Source organism: Dunckerocampus dactyliophorus, chromosome 11 (assembly GCF_027744805.1).
Source record: "Dunckerocampus dactyliophorus isolate RoL2022-P2 chromosome 11, RoL_Ddac_1.1, whole genome shotgun sequence".
Lineage (NCBI taxonomy): Eukaryota > Metazoa > Chordata > Actinopteri > Syngnathiformes > Syngnathidae > Dunckerocampus > Dunckerocampus dactyliophorus.
This window is the reverse complement of record NC_072829.1, coordinates 16,961,398-16,982,811: the sequence shown is the minus strand read 5'-3', so window position 1 is coordinate 16,982,811 and position 21,414 is coordinate 16,961,398. Positions and strand designations below refer to the sequence as shown.

Sequence of the window (21,414 nt, the reverse complement as noted above, 5' to 3'; positions counted from 1 at the left end):
ACTAAATTTAGAGAGAAAAACAGATTTGTACATATGTAAGACGCGCCGGACTATAAGCCGCACATGTCCACATCGTAAAATGGCATGTTATGGCCTCACCAGCCATAAACTTCACCGCATGTCACTGCTTTACAACACAGAAACCAACTCTGATAAACAAAGATCGCACGGCATGCATCCACATCCATACACAAATAATATATTTAATTTTTAATTTAATTTAATTTTAATTTAATTTTAATTCAATAATATATTTAATTATTTGTTTAATTATAATAATATTGTCCTTCATGGCCTTAATTCTTCATTTGCGGACCTAAACAGATGTACAGAAATGATATGCCTCCATACTTTTGTAGTTCTTGAACTCCTTGCAAGGGCAGAAGGAAGCACAGGCTGGGAAAATCTTGTGAAAAGTCGTTCTTTTTAAGGCTCTGTTCCACGGATTCTGCCTTCCCCCTTCTAAATATTTACATCAGATGGTGTCATACGGGGGCTGCACAGTGGCCTAGTGGTTAGCATGTTGGCCACACATACAGGACATCGGGAAGACCTCTCCCCGTGCGTGCGTGGGTTTTCTCCGGGTACTCTGGTTTCCTCCCACATTCCAAAAACACGTTAGGCATGTTAGGTTAACTGGCGACACATCATTTTCTCACAATGTGAGTGTGAATTGTTTGTCTATATGTGCCCTGCTATTGGCTGGCGACCGAAGTCAGTTGGGATAGGCTCCAGCATACCCGCGAAGATGGATGGGCGGAAAATTAAAATTTTGTGGACGGTGGACAGAACAGCATGAGTAACGCCAAGAAGCCTCTGCTGAGTAATATCTGCTGAAGTATACGTAACAAAAGGTGTTTTAAGTCACGCTTTGGCTATGTTCACAATGCAGGGTAGGATGCCCAATTTGGATTTTTTTGTTAAAATCTGATCTTTTTATCTAGTCGTTCACATAAAATGTATTGTATTTGTGTGTAAAGTGAATGCAATATATTGCACGCATGCGCACAACACACAGCATCACACTCGTTTGTATGTTAAGTAGTCATGGCTCCAATTCATGGTCTCAGTCCTGGTGCATATGTGGCAATTTGATGGGATTTGTCCAACCGGATTTTATTAACTAAATTATTTTGTGTAGTGGTGGGATGTTGACAAGTCTGGAGTTCAGTCAGTTCCAAAACATCTTCTTTTTGCCTCTGACTGTTTTCTGCTCCTTCATCTACCATTACTCTTTACGCCTGTCTGTTTTGGTGACAAATTGTGACGTGCGTTGCCTTTTGATGACGTATACTGTAGGTTAGATATACAGGACCCGAACGCTCAGACTGCAGTAGCATCGGGTACATTTTGGATTTATGACCACATACGAAAGAGGCCTGAGTTGCATTTGAAAAAATTGCAGTTGTACTGTTCACACTTATTTCTGGCTTAGGAACATAATCAAGATGTAGTAATGAAAACAAGTGTATGCAACAAAAATGTTAAGGTTATGTGCAAAGGCAGAAAAGGGGTATTTTGTTGAATAGAAATGCAGGACCCCTCCAAACAATCAGATGCAGGTCACATGAGTAAAAAATTTGCAATTGATTTGCAATGTGAACGTGGCCTTTGACAGACAAAAACTCACACACTTGACTTTTTCATAGTTTTTACACAACAGTTGCCTGTTCATGACATTACCTTTGAGCCTCACCCTCCAGGCATGACTGATCAACGTATGCTCAATCAAACTGTTGCAGTACCAACAGCCATGAAAGTCTAAAAACCGCCTGAGTTACGGTCAAACGACAAAAAAATGCCAGCGTAAAGTATGACAACCGCAAATCCCTTTGGGAAGCAGGACATTGGAAATTTTGAATGTCTCGATACGTCTGTAAACCAGCTGGAAAAGAAATTAAAAAGTCCAAAAAGCTTATGCCTTTGTTATTCAGATGGAATCGTTAAACAGGGCATGCGAGACAGAGCCTTAAAGAGTGGATGGATTCACTCCATCACATTCATCTATTTTTTTACGATATCTGGCTTGTATATTCAGCCAAGCCAGCAATAGAACAGACTCGCTGGAGTTTGTTGATGATGTGACTAGAGGTGTATAGGGCACACACAAACACACACACACACACACACACACATCAACACTGACACAGTACTGCAATACAGAATATTTTAACACAAGTGTCTGTGTGTGTTGATAGGTATCTGACAAGCCCAAAGCCCGAGCAACAGCCTTGAGGTAAGACACACACCCTTTTGTTATGCTGTTTTATAAAATGAAATGTTGCTTAGGTCTTTTAAAACGTAGGGGTGTTTCAAGGTTATTATGAACATATCATTAAGCAATCTGGAGCCACAGTCGCTGCAGTTATCTGAAACATCTGCAAAGGTGTGTGCTTACTATAAAATCCTCAGTTGCCATTCTGCACCAACACAACTATATCTCATCTCACGAGGTAGCAGGTGTCACTGTTTGTTGGTTCATGCATAAACCACTGAACATCTGTCTACATGTACCCCATTAGCTTGGCTTTATGTCGCTATTTGGATTTTTGTCAGCTTGATTATTGTGTGAACCTCCATGACTTCTCTGTCCGTTTATCTTTCGTCCCTTGTTATATTGAGATTAAACTTAACTCATTAAGCATACATGTTTTTTTTATTATTAGGAGTAATATTATTATTATTCAGAGACTGCATTAGTATTCTGCTTTGTATTCATTAAAAATTAGTCTTAGTAATCTTTTTATAATCTTTCTGGCCTTTTAAGCACCCTTCAGATCAGTTTACAGTCATAAAAAGTTAGAACCAAACATGGTTGTTGTACATGATGTGGAAGTGCCATATCCTAAGGTTGGTGTATTTTAAAGTTATCCCTGCTTTTATTTTTATGCTGCTCCTAAATGGTCAGGGATGAGAACTTCATGAGATTTCCATACGATCTTTTGAATTTCTTTCACTAGGTGTCCAGTGGTAATTGGCGGCCGATGCTCAAAACACTTTATGGCTGCCATTTTGCAAAAAAAATAAATAAATGTCTACCAGAAAGTGTGTTTTCAGATTTAAGAATTGTGTATCTAGATTTTTTGTTTTCGGGGGAGCTAAAGACCTACCAAACGGTCACTGCTCCTCTACTTTCTTCACTTCACAGACAATAGTTTTGTGAATAAAGCACTGTTGGACGTTGGATTCTCTAATAGTCACCCAATTATATCCAATGATAACAATTTTCACATTACCGGTTGAGGTGTGTGTGTCTCTATTCAACCCTGAGATTGACGGGGGATTGGGTTGGGGAGCTGGAGCTGGAGCAGACCCTCGACCCATTGTAACAAAGTAGGCGGGGTCCGGGAGAAAGCTGTAGAATCCGAGCATGTTGGCCAAGAGGAGAAGAATGCAGATACACCCTGTACACAACATGAGATTTGTTATGTTATGAAAAGAAAGTTACTATTTTGCTGAAAGCCCCTGAAATGAGCAGCAAAGGACCCCTTTCATAAAAATGTTGTGAAATGTCAAAAACAGCTCTGGTTGAGAATCTAAATGTACTGCAAACAGAATTTTTGTTTTGATAAAATGTTTTCTTCAATGTCACAAAATTACTACAAAATCCCAAATCCGTGCCGGGGTCCCGGGCGTAGCAATCTCAGTTGGGAAGTCCAGACTTCTCCGTCACCAGCCAGCTCTTCCAGTTTCAAAGGGAGGACACAGAGCCGTTCCCAGGTCGGCTGTGAGACAGGAACCCTCCAGCATGTCCTAGATCTGCCTCTGGGTCTTCTCCTGGCTGGGCATGCACAGAACACCTCACCAGGGAGGCATCCAGACAAGATGCCCGAGCCGCCTCAACTGGTTCCTCTCGATGTGAAGGAACAGCGGCTGAAGTCCGAGCTCCTCTCGGATGGCCGAGCTCCTCACCCTATGTCTTAGGGCAGGGATGTCAAACTCGTGCCATGGAGGGCCGAGACACTGCAGGTTTTCTTTCCAGCCAGTCACTAAAGCAGGTGATTTGAATGATCAACACCTTCAGTTTGAGGGAAGGAGCTCATCAATTAAATCACCTGCTGAAGTAACTGGTTGGAGAGTAAACCTGCAGCGTCTCGGCCCTCCAGGGCACAAGTTTGACACATGTGTCTTAGGGTGAGTTCAGCCACCCTATGGAGGAAACTCATTCCGGCCTCATGTATGCGCAATCGCGTTCTTTCATGACCCAAAGCTCTTGACGGTCCGGTACAACTACCTCATCACTGCAAACGCTTCACCCTTCCGCCTGTCAGTCTCATACTCCAACTTTCCTTCACTTGTGAACAAGACCCCGAGATACTTAAACTCCTCCACCCGGGGAAAACCTCACTCCCAACTCGTAGAGTGCATTGGTTCAGATTTGGAGGTGCTGAGTCTCATCCCAGAAGCTTAACACTCAGCTGCAAACCACCCCAGTAAACGCTGATGGTCACGGCCTGATGAGTCCATCACGAGCACATTGTCTGCAAATAGTAGAGATGAGATCCTAAGACCCTTAAACTGGACCCCCTCGACGTCTTGGCTGTGCCTTGAAATTCTGTCAATAAAAAAATGAACAGAATCAGTGACAAAGGGCAGCCTTGGCAAACCGGAATCATTCAAATTCATACGATATCCAACCCTGGTCAGAACCCTTTCCCTAACATGCAGTTGAAGGGAAGTGACACCCTCGTTCACTGGGGATAACTCCAACACGGAGTCAACGAGCTGGGGGGCTATTAACAAGCCCACACCAGCTCTCCAGCTCTCCCCTGCAGCAACTCCAGAGTAGAACAAGGTCCAGCCACTCTCAAGAAGTTTGGTTCCAAAACCCAAACTGCGGGTCGGGTTGAGTGTCTCCTTTTGTCTTTTCTCATATAGCCCAGGACGACATAGATCCTAGGATCATTCAGGCACTCAAACCCCTCCACCACGAGAAGGTGGTGATAGGCAGAGGAGGTGATGGTGAGGTGATAAAAAATATCTCTTTTTTAAAAAAGAGAACATGGATTACATGAGAATGATTAATGACCTGCGAGAAATGAATCCTGTCTGTCATTAAAAAGTTAAGCTCCAACTGGTGCACGGGAATCTAAAACTCTTTCCCAAATTAGGCTTGTTGTGCTCTCAGTCTGTCAAGTGTGGGAACGTGTGTGTGCGTATGCATGTGTGTGTGTTAAGGACAGAATGTTTCATGGTTTTGTGTGTGCCCCAGGCCATGTGTTACTTTGCTACCACTAATGAGCCCTTTTCGCTCTGCACAGCGAGTACACACACACAGACATGTATCCACAGGGATGCTGCATCTCCACTTGCTATAAGCCATCCATGGGCTATATCCAATAGAAACATACACAGAAAATATTTAAAAATATATACACACACACATATACAGTATATATATATAACTAAGCAAGAAATTCACCATTATGAAATAAATCGACAATAAATTGTCAGAATTATCACAGGAAAACCAGGAGTGATACAAAACACAGGGAATGTGCAAAAAAATTAGCAAGATTGTACAGTATTTGAAATGCATACATTCCGCACAATTCGAGCAGAAATTGATCATTGACACATAATTGTGGCAATGATAGACCACCATTGGTTGCTAGTTAATCCTACATGCAAGTGTTGCACATTAATTGAGGAACATTAAGTTACAGTGATCCCTCGTTTATCCCGGTTAATTGGTTCCAGACCTGACCGTGATAAGTGAATTTCCGCAAAGTATTCTTCATTTAGAAATGTAATATTTTCCTAGTTATAGCATAATAAACCTGTTTAAGACCTTACCTGGCAGACGCCAATGGCTCCACTAAATAATCGAACACAAATGAGAAACAGGTGTGTAGGAACATAAATGTAAAGCTGGCAGGTAACAGCAAAGGCAAACCAGGAAGAACTACAAAATAAGAGTATCAAAACAAGAACTAAGGCATAAAAGTGAATCTAAAACTGTCATGCAGGCTACGACACAGAGCGTGACAATTAGAGCCCTCTAGACATGAAATAACACCCCTGTAGTCCTATTTTATTTTCCAACAGAAAATAAGAGATTATCTATTTATTTATTTATTATAAGTCACTTTGGGCTTGTTTGTTTTTTTTTTGTAGTCGCTTGCAAACTCTGGACATCCCTGTTTTGGGCTTCTTTTCAGGGAACTAGTCACTTGTTTGTCTCATGAGACCTAGCAACACTAACATACACACTAGCTTAGCCTACAGTTTGTTTCATTTGGTACGCTTACTACAAGCTTATATAGTAATAATACTTATGTACTTATGACTTTGTCGTTGTCTTTTACAGGGGTCGGCAACCCGCAGCTCCGGAGCCGCATGCGGCTCTTCAGCCTCGTTGTTGCGCTCCCTTTGCTCACCTCGGTGATTTTTTTAACACCGAAGTAGGGGAAATGTTCAATTTCGAAAATTATTTTATAATACCCGACTCACCGCAAGTCCGTGAATGTATCTAGACTGCGTTCTGACTGCTGATTGGATGAGCAAGGGAAGGGGAGGTAGGCTAGTGTTTGCGGTGAGTCTCACTGGAGAGAAAAAAGTTGACGGAGTTTGGAGTTGAGTCTGAAGCAAGTTACTGCACAGTAAAATAAAACTGGATTAGAATTTATGAGGCTATTGAAATTTGTTTTATAACGAGAAGCGCGCTGTAGCTATGTGTTTGGAGCCCGTAACACGCTAATCGCCGAGGTGGCGCCTCCAGGAGAGGCAGATAGTGTGCTGCCGGAGCTGACAGTGTCACCCCGCTTGTGACTGCTGTGAGGCGGGGCGGAACAATACGTTTTTTCAATTTTACGTCTCCAAATACCAGTCCCTACATTTGTCGCTAGTCGCTTTTGGGAAAATGAGTCACCAAGAGGGTTTGCAACGTCGCCAGATTTAGCGAGAAAATGGCCAAGTTGGCAACGCTGGGCTGCGCATGATATTGTAAGGAGGGGGAAGCCTTTCACAGATGGAGAATACATGAAAGAACCTTTCAGAAAAGTATCAGAGCATCTATTCTTTGAATTAAAAAAAGAACAAGAAATGATTCTGAAAATGAAAGAATGCCTCTCTCTGCAAAGACAGCCAAGGACAGGACCAATAGAATGGTTATTGATGGCAAAAATATGCAAAATGTGCTTACATATGCATATTTTTTGACTAATAATAACCCATCGTCAACGAATGACATTGAAGTGAGAAGCAGCGAGGGACAACTATACTTATGTTACTTGCACAAAATCACCCTCAGCATTTGTTGCAGTAATACATAATAGCTAAAAATAACATGCATGCGGTTAAATGCTCAATAATGAATAAAGTATTTTTAGCGTATAACGGCAAAATTTTAATAATTTACTAATTACTGTGTTCCACTGGGCTTTTAATAGTGTGCACAGTGCACGTAGTGTTCACTACTGTATGTGAACCACTATGTTCACATACCTGCCTTTTGATGTAGCTGAAATTGGAATATATTCTCCACATTCCCCCTGTGATTGACAGGGGATCAGTCAAAAGTCCACTTGGGCTCCAGCGCCGTCTGTGACTCTGAAAGAAAAAAAAAATCAAAACAAAAGATGAATGACTGGATGGACAGCGTTCTGTTGAAACATTTTATTCAGATCTGTGAGGATAATCAGCAGCTAAATTCAGTTCTGCTTCTATGATAAGAGTGCCCTTGCGACTCGTACGCCACAATTTGGCAGATGGGTCAAACAAGTGCGACTACACTTGCCAGTCAAGTGTATCAAGTGTGACTGAGTTCTTCAGTGTCTCACCTGTGCTGCCAGAGTGCATTACACTACATACTGCACGCACAAATGGAAACCCATTATATCCTTCCCCACAGTATTGCCCCAGGCACATAAACACACACTTAGGTTTGTCACACTGTTAAAAAAAATGTGGGAATTATGATTCATAAAGACACAAAATATGTCTACATATAGTTGTATATGTGTTTTTTTTCTAGTTCACATGTTATTATGGTAATATTTGATTGCATTTCATTCGTTTTCTCATATTTTATATGATGGCTAAAACGTACACATACATGCAATTATGCGCACACATGGCATGAGTAATATGCAAACATGCATACGCTTGCACAAGTATGTGAGAGTGATTTAAAAAGAGACTGAGAGGAAGATTGTAGCGCCAGCTGTGCAGAGGGGAAGCTCTGCCAAGTGGAGGGCAGAAGCAGTGAGTTGAAGGAAGATGATGAGATGACAGATGAACTGAGTCCAGATGGCCTCCACATCTTTGCTCCAAAGTCCCAAAATACCACCGCAAGTCTTCAATTTTCACACAGCTCTTTGGCCAATTTAAGAGACTATATTTACCTCTGACTTCAACTGTAGTTGTGCAGCTGGATCCTCCTGCGCCCCGCTCTGCTACATCTTATGCTTTATCTGACACTAAGGCACTCACTCCATTGTTCTCAAAGGATGATCAATATAATGGTGGTGACGGGGGGTAAGGGAGAATCCGAATCAGATCTTTATCTTCAATTCCTGCTGGTTAATTGGCACATTGCAAACAGGAACAAAGGCTTGAGTTTTACAGACTCACAGGTACTCCACAAAGACTCAAGTTTCACTGACACAAAGGTTGGCAAAAACTCGAGTTTCTTCACTGTCTCACGTGTGCTCAACAAAGACTTGAGTCGCAATCACTCACGGGTGTAACTAGTTGCACATGTGCGCGCTTCTGCGCATGCGCTCTGTGACGGGAGACTCGAATGAATCGAGTGACCGATTCACTTCAGTGTCTGACAACTTGAGTCAGTAAAAGGATCTGAGTTTCCCCATCACTACTTTCCACAGGTAAAGGACAGATTTGTAATTATTGCTTTTAAGCCTTCACAAGAAAATAACTGCTTCTTTTGTAGCGCAGCACACGGAAATAGACTTTCATACGTAATTTCATGTTGGGTTCTATTTATTTCAATTCATTTTAGCAATGTATAACTTCCAAACAATCAATCTATGTGTCCGTAAACAGCTGCACTGCATATTAAGACAAGATTGGCAGTTTCCCTCTTTGTCATAAACTCTATCATGTAATCAGGATTACATATTGAAACTGGCTAATGACTGTGCTGAGAATATTAGTGTGGCATCTGAAATGCGAATCTATTTTGTGGAGCGCTACATGTGGTGCCTTATGTCTCAAACTAAGGTTAGTTGATGAAGTTTGAGTTGGTGTGTGCAACACAATTGTACAAAATCTATGTAACCGCAGACATCACTTTTGGTTTTCAACCAAACAACCACATCACAAGTGTTTGTTTGCAAGGTTTCCCAAACTAAAGGGTTGGGATGCATGAGTTGGTCACAGGTCCAAATGACTTTTTAATGCATGTTTGTTTAAATAAATTGTCTTTTTAATCATCACACATCACTCAACTATAGTGCGCTCAAGGACCACCGAACAAAATCTCAATGCTTGATGAGAGAATATTATCAGTGAAACATAAACAGTGGTACATGTCTGCTGTATATTTCATGATTTATGAAGTGGGGTTGCAAGGGAGGGAGAAACAGGCTTAATGGGAGGAGGAATGTCACGATCTGTGGAGCTGTCGAGTGCTTGACCCCCAGTATGCAGAGACAGGCAGCGGTGGGAAAATGAAAGTCTTTTAACTAAGCCTTGATAACCAGAAAGCAACAGAGGTAGGTGAAAAAAGGCTCTGTAACAAAACATACACTTGTAGTCAAAGGCAGAATAGACAGGTTGGAGGAACATTATGTGACGGGTGAAGAGGAAAAGTACAATGAACCAGCGCCGTACTTGAGACGACACTGGGCTTTTAAACACCACAAATTGCAATTGTGGCCAGCTGTGCAACACACCACTGGGGTGAAGCGGCTGCAGGAAGCGCAGCGCACCAAAATAAGAGCAGCAGGACAGGAAGTACTCGCTCCTGTCCTGCGAAACATGACAAGGAAGTCTTCAATAATAAGACCACTGCACTTCTTAGTTATCACTGTCCATTTCATAGGAGCAGAACCGTTCACATGTTCAAGAATACCATTTTTAACTAGCAATAGGCCGTCGGCATTTCTACACTTTCGGAGCATTTCACAATGTCTAATTTCACCTCACTTTTCACTTTCCTTTTCTTAAAAAGCCTCACGCTTGGGAGACATAATAGAGGTTAAAGTTAAAATGTTAACTAAAAAGAGCAAACGTGACGTTCTCTGTCCTTCGTTCTCCTTTTCTTTTGGCACAATATTAATAATTTATGGGAATGCATCATAACCACAACACATCGTAACACAACAGCGTCCTGTATATGCATGTACAGCCATGACTGGTGTTAAAAAAAAGTGATTGATGAAACCCCAAAAGTAGGTCTAAACCTTTGTAATGACTAGTGTAATAAACAGCTGCAAGGTCATAATAACAGTACTTTAAAAAGCTGGCAAAATCAAGTATACTCTACACCAAATACTTCTTATTTGACATCCAACATCCTAAAAAAAAACTTCAACCACACCATTTGAGCTTCAAAAGGAAAGTTTATGACTTATTTAAAATTTATGACTTACACAAATACATATGTGTCAGCATGTAAATCAAAGTTATTTAAAAATCCCGCCTCCAAATTTAATGAATGACCTTTTTGTAGTCGTCAACATTTAATCACAAGCTTTTCAATGGCTTCATGGTATGGTGCATCAAAGATAGCCCATGTGAATTCTTCTCAAATTAATTAAGATCAAGCAAAGAATGATGAAATAGCGCAGAGTCTAAAAGAAGGCAGGAAATTATTTGAAAACACATCAGTGACTGAAATGAGCAGTTGCATTGTAATCACAATTTGAAGTAATCACCGCAAAAAACAACAATCATTTGCGCTGGATGGTTTTAATTACAATCTCTGTGCGGAGTTTGCATGTTCTCCTCGTGCGTGTGTGGGTTTTCTCCGGTTACTGTGTGGGTTTTCTCCGGTTACTCCGGTTTCCTCCCACATTCCAAAAACATGCACGTTAGGTTAACTGGCGACTCTAAATTGTCCACAGGTATGAATGTGAGTGTGAATGGTTGTTTATCTATATGTGCCCTGCCATTGGCTGGCGACCAGTCCGGGGTGTACCCTGCCTCTCCCCAAAGTCAGCTGGGATAGGCTCCAGCATACCCCTGCGACCTTAATGAGGATAAGCGGCATTGAAAAAAGATGGATGGATGGGTTTTAATTAGGGTATTCCTTCAACAGACTAAAAACTGCAAATGTAAATATCAGAATTTAAATGCATGTATCCCTTTTTTAATTCAATGCTGAGTTTCTATTTATAACATCAAACTAATTAGACAGATAAACAATTCAAATGCTGGTATAGTAACAGTATTTGTTAGTTAAGGCCTTTAATGCGCTGCGTCAGTAGCTGCAGCTGCAGCGTTTGAGGATCATGTGGTTCCTGGAACTTCCAATGGGCATATCAAGCCAACAGCTCACTTTGTCATTTTGTAAGGCTTTCATTTCCCCTGTTGAGGCTGATTTTATCACACAAACCAACAGGGTCATACCTAATTCTTGGCTTCAGCCAGTCAAAGCCTGACAACGACTATATACAACGGATGAGCGAGGACACCACTATCAGTATCTGTATCTGTTCACCCATCTATATTATCTGTACACATATCTGTACTTGGAGTGAGCGGGGCATAAACCGTAACTGGGCGTGGTTTAACCGGAATGGGTGGGGCTTAAATCGGTACATTATTTTACGTCTAAAATTGACATGGATTTATCAGAAGTTGCTATATTTTTGTTTATTATTCATCTACTGTATATGTGTACTGTGTATGTGTGTAAGTGATCTGTAAGACTTTATTGTTTAATTCTTTTTTTCATGATCTATGTGAAGTTGGTGATTCATGCAAACATCTAGCAATGGCAAACAGGGAAATAATCTGTCAGCCTTGTTCACTATAGTTTTCTCAAAAGCACCATATTCAGTACTACAGAGTTTTCCAACTGACTTTATATCGCCAGCCAAATTAAAAGCAGGCGGACGATCGACGCGACACAAGCCGTTTACAGCTCAGGTCTTGTCAAAGCCTTTTTCAACTCTGTCTTGTCAAATGCATCGCATACTCCTCTCTCTGGCTGTAGGGTGTCTAGAGTGAAGAGTAAATACATAAGTAGTTAGCCAATGAGGACGAGCTGTACTGGAGTATGTATGTGTGTGTGTGTATATATATATATATATATATATATATATATATATATATATATATGTATATATGATTTGCCTCTTCTGGTGTAGCCAATGAACAGTAGCTAGTGATACCTTCACTACTGCCCTCTGCAGGTTGCTGTTGATGTCACCAACAGTCTTAGGGTCTTTCTTTACAGCTCTCACAATGTTTCTGTCATCAACTGCTGTTTTCCTTGGTTCGACATCTGTTAATTAGTACACCAGTGGTGCAATGGTTCTGATTGATTTTCCATTTTCTCTCAGATTCACTATTACTTATTTTTCACCCATATAGCTTTTTTTCACCTCTAAATGCAGTCTACACAGGCAAAGTCTATCCTAACCAATCTGAAACTGAGCGTGGACATTCAGTGGTATTTATTGATTGAATCGCTAATGCAATCAGACACACCTGAGCAACAAAACACACCTGTCATTCACATGTTGCAAGACTTTTGCTCACATGACAAATGGTGGGTTCAAACAAAAGGTGCTATCGTCTAAGTTGTGCGTTCGATCCACACGTAAATATCTGGAAATGAAAGCTGCAAAGTGATCCAGTTCACTCGCGGGTGAACTTTATGTATCTTCATTTAAAACCCAACATCATGGAATGTATTTAAGCTGTCCAGTGAAATGCTCGCCTGTCAGATTGCACCAGCTGGTGCCGCATTTCAATTTGGCACAGACAACGGTGCTAAATTATGTTTGACGGATGATGGCTGATTCCTGAGGAGAGAAAAGGGACACAAGCCAGATGTAATACATTCACACAAGTATTCAGCTCCTTTCATCTTGTTTCGCTCTGTTTATGGCGCCAGAGTAAAATAGACTGGAGTGCACTCGACGGAACATCTCTCGTACTTTCCTTCAACTTCATGAGGCTATTTATACAAAAATACAATAATGTTTCAACATCCAGTGGCAACATGCAGTAATGAGACTGCTCTATCCTTAACGCAGTCACTTGGTAAATATCCCGACACAGCCGACTTGCTGACACGTAGCAGTGTTTATTTCCCATAATAAACATGCAGCTCTTGCTCTTGCAACATGTGTTTGAGGTACTTCATTATTCATCATTTTATCCAAATGATATCAAATTTTAATATACTCCCACTTGTCATCACCTGTGCTTAGTGGTTTAGGTTGATTAATTTGACTTTACTGACACACTGAGAACCATACAGTCTTGAATACGGTGATATACTCCTTCCAAGACCACATACGTACATACCGTGAATATTTATGTGCAGGCTTTCTCTACAAATAGCAACAATTAAGTCAGGATCTTTGTAATGCCTCTAATAATATCAGCTGATATTAACACATAAATGACATATCGGTTTCTTTTGATATGATATCAGCGCTCAAGTGATGATGTCGTCATCCACACAGCAAGTTTTCCAGCTCAGTATGTCTGAGGTCTGAAATTATTTACAAGTTTTTGCCTTTGGTTTGTAAATATGCAATTTGCAATGACTGTAAAGAGCTTTTTATGAGATGGGGGAGTAATGTGTCTTCCTTTAGAACTTCTAATCTAATTGGAAGAATCACTGGCAGCTACAACATGCTGCAAAATCAGAAACGACGGAAGACATGCTGAATGAGCCCAGTTTATAATTTCACTGACGGTATTCGTCCACAGTTTCATACTTTGCACTTTACTTTGTTCTTATACTTATGTTTGTGCCACATAGAAATGTGCAGCTTTGAAAACTGTAAACTGGATTCTTACCAGTACTTTGAATTTCAAGACTAACCTGTCTTACTTGTTGATTGTAGGAAAACATGTTCTGACTATTGCTCATGACTTTTTGAATGACTATAAAATAGATAAGGTACTTCTTTTTATTATGTGTATTGCATACTGCAGTATTTGTCTTATTTATCAAAACAGTTTATTTGTGAAATCACAGTAAAAGAACACAAGATGTCACCTGACATTAGTTTAAGCGAAAAGCTGCTGCCTATATCAGTATCGGTTGATCGGTTGAGTGCTGGATGGTATATCTTATATTGGTAAGAAAGCCAATATTCCGCATCTTTAAAAAAAAAAAGCATTTTCTGTTGCTTAAAATAGGGAAGCTGTACAACAAATGGCACCCAAGTAAGAAACTGATTGCTGCTGTTGTTGACAACACGCATGGTTCTTGATAAAAATTGAACTATGTTGTACATCATTTATGCAGTATCTTGACTTGGCGTTTAACCATATCATCTCAGTTATTTATAGGGTCCTATCCGGCTCATTTCAGGGCCTTTTAAAAATGATATTTAATTCCAGTAAGTTTCTTTTAATAAAATACTCAATGTTGTGTACAGGGTAACTGTCCATTATTCTCCTCTTGGCCGAAACTCTCGTATTCCGTAGCTAACTGCCTGTGCATGCCTACTCTGTTTCAATCGGTCAGGGGTCGAAGGTGGGCTGTATCAGCGAGTAGGCATGGGCCAGTTGCCGGTTTCAAGGTATACGGTATGAAAAAGTCACAGTTTCAAAACCACTGAAATTGTGGGTCATACTTTTCCTACGACACTCAAAAACATGGTGAGTCTTGCTTTCAATGACTTTATGAAATTAGCCACAAAGTAAAAGGTAAAGCACTACTTGTATTCAAATAAACATGCTTTAATTAATAATTTGTCACATTAAAAAAGCACTTGGAGTTTTTTTAACAGTGTAAAAACTCTCCCTACAACATCCCCTAAATTCTTGTGGGAAAGAGTTGCCCTGTACAAATTATAACACATAACACACTATTTAATCATAACACTGTGATTCTATTCATAACACCTGGCTTATTAACTTTTTTAAGCGATTTTGTTAATTATTAACTTTAAAAAAATTTTAGTATAATATTTAAGTATTACACCCTGTGTGTGTACTTGGCATCTGTCACTTTGCGGCCTTGTCTGTGAAAACTGCTATTTAAAAACATTTTACTTGCTTATTTAATTTTCCATCAACATGGCAGGTTAAAAAAGAAAGCATATCCAGTTGGTGAATATGGGCATAGTGTGATGGATTTAAGTTGTATTTCATGTTATTGTTTTATGAATGAATGAGATGTTTTTCCTGCCTATTTTCTGAGCCAAAAAATATTATGGGACCGTGAATACTGAATCGCAAATGTGGGATCCACTGTTATATGTGGGATCCACTGTTATCCTAAAGTAATTTAAATTTGACTGAATTTTTTAATTCTCTTATTGTGAAAATGAACAAACAAGCACATCTAATGATCAGACTACAGTGGTGTGAAAAAGTGTTTGCCCCCTTCCTGACTTATTTTATGGCATGTTTGTCACACTTAAATGTTTTAGATCGTCAAACAAATGTAAATATTAGCCAATGACAAGACAACTGAACACAAAATGTGTTTTTTAAATGAAACGTTTTATTATTAAGAGAGGAAAAAAATCCAAACCTCTATGGTCCTATGTGAAAAAGTGATTTCCCCCTAAACCTAAATAACTGGTTGGGCCACTCAACAACTGCGATCAAGCGTTTGCAATAACTTGCAATGAGTCTCTTCCAACGCTGTGGAGGAATTTTGGCCCACTCATCTTTGCAGAATTGTTGTAATTCAGCCACATTAGAGAGTTTTCCAACATGAACCACCTCTTTAAGGTCATGCCACAGCATCTCAATAGGATTCAGGTCAGGACTTTGACTAGGCCACTCTAAAATCTTCATTTTGTTTTTCTTCAGCCATTCAGAGGTGGACTAGCTGGTGTATTTTGGATCATTGTCCTGCTGCAGAACCCAAGTTGGTTTCATCTTGAGGTCACAAACAGATAGCCTGACATTCTCCTTTGGGATTTTTTGGTAGACAACAGAATTCATGGTTCCATTTAGCACAGCAAGTCTTCCAGGTCCTGAAAAGGCAAAACAGCCCCAGACCATCACACGACCTCCACCATATTTTACTGTTGCTATGATGTTCTTTTTCTGAAATGTGGCGTTACTTTTACGCCAGATGTAATGGGACACACACCTTCCAAAAAGTTCAATTTCTTTCTCATCAGACCACAGAGTATTTTCCAAAAAGGTCTTGGGGACCATCAAGATGATTTATGGCAAAATTGAGATGAGCTTTAATGTTCTTTTTGTTCAGCAGTGGTTTTCATCTTGGAACTCTGCCATGTAGGCCGTTTTTGCCCAGTGTCTTTCTTATGGTGGAGACATGAACACTGACCTTAACTGAGGCAAGTGAGGCCTGCAAATCTTTGGATGTTGTTGTGGGGTCTTTTGTGACCTCTTCAATGAGTAGTCGCTGTGCTCTTGGGCTAATTCTGGTTGGCTGGCCACTCCTGGGAAGGTGCACCACTGTTCCATATTTTCACCATCTGTGGATCACTGGAGTCCCAAAGCTTTAGAAATGGCTTTATTACCTTTTCCAGACTGATAGATATCAATTCATGTCAATATTTTTTAACAGGGGGTAATCACTTTTTCACACAGGGCCGTGTAGGTTTGGATTTTTTTCCCCTTAATAATAAAAACGTTCATTTAAAAGCTGCATTTTGTGTTCAGTTGTGTTGTCATTGACTAATATTTAAATCTGTTTGATGATCTGAAACATCTAACTGTGACAAACATGCAAAAAATAAAGAAATCAGCAAGAGGGCAAACACCTTTTCACACCACTGTATATGTCACGTGGCATGAAGCTGTCGAGTGCTTGACCCATGGTTTGCAGAGACAGTGGTAAAGCAGGTGTAGTACTTGTGCGGGGATAAACAACAAAAAGCGACAGAGCGGGGAAAAAAGCTCTGTGAAAAAACATACACTGTAGTCCCTGGCAGTAGCAACAGGTGAGAGGAACATTCATGTGACAGCACGGGCGAAGAGAAGTCCGACAATGAACCAGCGCCGTACCTGAAACGACACTGGGCTTTTAACCTCCACTAATTGCAATGGCAGGCAGCTGTGTACCACACTCCACTGGGGTGAAGCAGCTGCAACTTCCCCCCAGAAGGAAGTGCAACACTCCAAAATAAGAGCGTAGGACAGGAAGTGATCAGTCCTGTCCTGCAGAACATGACACATTCTGTTGTTTTTGGCTCACGACTCCATCCACCTTCTATGCCGCTTATCCTCACTAGGGTCGCGCGTATGCTGGAGCCTATCCCAGCTGACTTTGGGCGAGAGACAGGGTACATCCTGGACTGGTCGCCAGTCAATCACAGGGCACATATAGAAAAAACAACCATTCACACTCACATTCATACCTATGGACAATTTAGAGTCGCCAACGTTTTTGGACTGTGGGAGGAAAACGGAGTACCTGGAGAAAACCCATGCACGGGGAGAACATGCACAGACGGAGATTCAAACCAAGATCTCTTGACCGAGTGGCCAACATGCTAACCACTAGGCCACCGTGCGGCCCTGGCTCACGATTCAAATAAGAAAATTAAATTCATCTGCTGGGAACAACTGAACACCAGAGGAGTTAAACACCATGCTACACTATGAGAGCAAACTCAGAAAAAAAATTAATTGAAATTGAAAGAGAGGCAAGAGGGAGAGAGGATGAGAAGAGATGAGAAATGATAGAAGAAATCACTATGCATGCATGTGTGTGTGTGTGTGTGTGTGTGTGTGTGTGTGTGTGTTGCCTGAGGAACAGTTGATGGATTTGCTGCTTGACTGCTCACACAGATTGGTGCCTGCTGTGACGGCAGCCTTGAACTGAAATTACACACACACAGACACAAACATGCACAAGAAGTACACATTTTTGCCATTTGTGCGTGCTTGTGTTTTTGTGTTCTTAAGTTGTGTCGAGCGGGTGTGTAGCCTCTAGGAGACCATTTTCAAAAGACTGTGGAGGAGGATGGATGAACCAGCGAGAGCACTAAAAAGAGATAAATGAACTCCTTCAAAAGACTGATTTTAAGCAATTATCTCCATATGTGTGATTATATTTTTTATTAATGCTTTTATTTTGCTTCAGACAGCTACGTGTCTCATTTCACTTATTTTTTTTCAGAATTGATGAGTTTAGAACAATATAGTACTGATGGCTGAAGAAAGACAATATTTGTTTTGTTACCGTATTGGCCCCCCTTTTTATAACATGTTTTTAGAACAAAGAGTTTGAAGGCAAAATGATTTTTTTTTTTTTATGTTTTTAGTATCAGTTAAAGGGGGCCTATGCTAAATTTGCAACATTTTAGATTGGGTGTTAAGGAACGGCGTGAGCCGGTTCTGGAACCCAATATGCAGAGAAGAGCTACGTTTCCACAAAACAAAAGGTTTAATAACAAAAGGAGTCCAGCAGAGGAAAAAATGCACAATGTAAAAACTACAACAAATGGAGATGGCAACACCAATAAAAAGGTACTAATACAAAAAATCTCTACTAAACTAGTAGGCAGGAGGTACCAATCGAAAAAAAAAATCACTGCTACAAAAACTAGAGCAGGAAAAGGTCACAATAGCAGAACTCAAAACACCGCTGAAACAAGGCGGGCAGGTACTCAAGAAAAAGCATGGTGAGGGTAGCAAACAACACAATAGCGGTGAGCGTGTGGAGCGTGAGGGTACAATCTGGCACCGATGTGCTGTCGCTGCAGTGCTAATAGGGAGGAGATGCTAATGAGGCACAGGTATGACTGGAGAGCTCTGCCTGCTGCGGGAAGGTGGTGCACTGAAATGACGTGGCAGACAGGCGGCAGCAGAGCGACGACACAGAACGTAACACTGGGGATGCTCCGATCGATCGGCTACCGATTAAACTATATACTTTATTTATATTCTATATTTTATTGCTACTACTCATTAAAACTACTATACATACTGCTATATATATATATGTGTGTGTGTGTTCTCTCTCTGTCGCTCTGTGTGTGTGTGTGTGTGTGTGTGTGTGTGTGTGTGTGTGTATATATATATATATATATATATATATATATATATATATATATATATATATATATATGCATATAAAGTAGTTTTAATGAGTAGTTTTATCGCAGTAAAATTAGAATATAAAATAAGAAAGTGAAAGTTATCAATCAAAATAATAATCAGCAAATTAATGTATTTCAAACAATACCCCTTTAACTAAAAATAAATTAAATCTTTCCAAAAAATGCACATAAATCAAGGCACAAGAACTTACTTTAGAACAATTTTTCTCGAGAAAAAGATATGTGATGTTACACATATCGGTATTGGTTGACATCGGAATCGGAAATTGAGAGTCGGACAATATCGGCAAAAAAGGCAATATCGGACATCCCCACTCACACAGGGTCAAAGAATATTTGCTTCAACTCGTAGTAGTTTTATTATAACTGTTCAGTTCAGACTTTATGCCTTTTTATGATGACAATTTACCACAAAATAGCATAACAACAATGGCCTTACTGTTTGAGTGGAGATCTGCTTGGTAAATAAGGTAGCGTACAATTTAAATGTTGCCAGTCATAAATAAAAGGCAAATAGTTGACGACTCTAACAGTGATGAAAGTTGGAAACGCCTGCAACCTGGACCCTGAATTTATTCTGTTTTGAGTTGAACAGGACAGATTTCTATTTCATAAAGATATTTATTTGTATTATTTTATTCTGTTAATTTTATTATCTTGAACTAAAAAATACATTATTGAGCAATTTCTTTCCCGTGTATTTGTATTACTCCAAAATATGCATCAAATTTATTTCAGGTTTGTGTCAAAGACTACAAAAATTGTCTCACAAAAATAAAGGCAAAAAACAATGAAAAACTATTCACCCCCATTTTCATGAAAATGGCAACATTTCAACCTAAATACTTCTCACCCGTTTCATAGTAATGAACTAAAATGGTCATTTTCAAAAAACAAATCTTAAAGCTTATAGAAAAAATGAACAGTAACAAGACTGCAACCGTCCAAATGAAAGTACTTTGTTTTAAAGCTAGTTTAAAGCTTACTTAATCGGTTCAGCCCTAACATAACGATAATACTTACTGACTCTTATTCAAATGACGATTGTAACAGTGTCAAGGTCAGTGACAAGAAAGCGAAGCTAATAGATTGTTTTGTGTTGTGGTTGCTCACTGAGTTGACTCTCCGGAAAACAGTGCCCATGCCGTTTCATCAGAGCATTGCATGTCACATGCTCAACCCATGTGAAGCCCTATAAAATCATCAATCATTACGCCAAAGAAGGCAGAAAAATAATCAACTGAGTCATTTTGGTGGTAAAAGCATTGAGTGGATGAAGTAAATGATCATTAAACTTGTGCTGTGTCTTCGCTCACTGAATATTACAAGCAGGTGGTTCATTGTAAAAACAACAAAAAAAAGACAAAGCAGTGGGTGAAGTGTGATGTGACCCTGTTACTGATGACAAGAGGACATGAATGAGCTCGGTTGTCGCCGACTCAATATAGTACAGTCTGTTGTTTTGTGACTTTGTGTCATGTAGATTAAATCTGTCTCCCTTGTGTCTTCCGAAGTGGTGCATCGGGGAGCAGCAGTGAATCGGAGAGCAGCTCAGAGTCAGACACAGACGAATCAGAGAGCAGCTCCAGTGACAGCGAATATAACCAGGCCACCCGCACCAACTCCCCTGAGGTAAGATGACAAGCCAGTGTATTAGCAATGTGCTACAAATCGCACAACAGTGCATATTGACAGTCTTCGTTCTAACAGCAAATGTGTGACCATGTGTGGGTTACTTGATCTGATGTATCTGAGGCACTTGGACTGGCCTGTGTAAATATTAACAAGTGAATTAGTTTTAATGTCAATACAGTGGAACCTTGGTTAGCGTCATTAATTGGTTCCAGAAGGTCTGACTGTAACTGAAACGGATGCTAACCGGATACATTTTTTCCATAAGAAATAATGTAAATACAATTAATCAGTTACAGAAAGCCAAAACAAAACCCGTTTTTATAGATTTACAATTGTAGTTTTACATGCAGAAAACAATTTGAAATGCATATACAATGGTGTGAAGTGTTGGGACCCTTCCTGATTTCTTTTTTTTTTTGTATGTTTGTCACACTTAAATGTTTTAGATCATCAAGCAATTTTAAGTATCAGTCAGTGACAACACAACTGAACACAAAATGCAGTTTTTAAATGAAACTTTGTATTATTCACAGAGAAAAAAAAACAAAAAACCTACATGGCCCTGTGTGAAAAGGTGATTGCCCCTAAACCTAATAACTGGTTTGCGACCCTTAACAGCAACAACTGC

The 21,414-nt window shown here is 40.0% G+C and overlaps 1 protein-coding gene across 1 annotated transcript in view; it reads left to right on the top strand.

Annotated features, from left to right (window-relative positions):
* The window catches only part of aff2 (AF4/FMR2 family, member 2), a 211,890-nt gene that overhangs the window by 156,217 nt on the left and 34,259 nt on the right, over positions 1-21,414 (top strand). The window contains exons 10-11 of the mRNA XM_054793060.1: positions 2,199-2,236; positions 20,666-20,783. Of these exons, the coding sequence (XP_054649035.1) occupies positions 2,199-2,236; positions 20,666-20,783 (156 nt within the window). The remainder of the gene's footprint in view (positions 1-2,198; positions 2,237-20,665; positions 20,784-21,414) is intronic.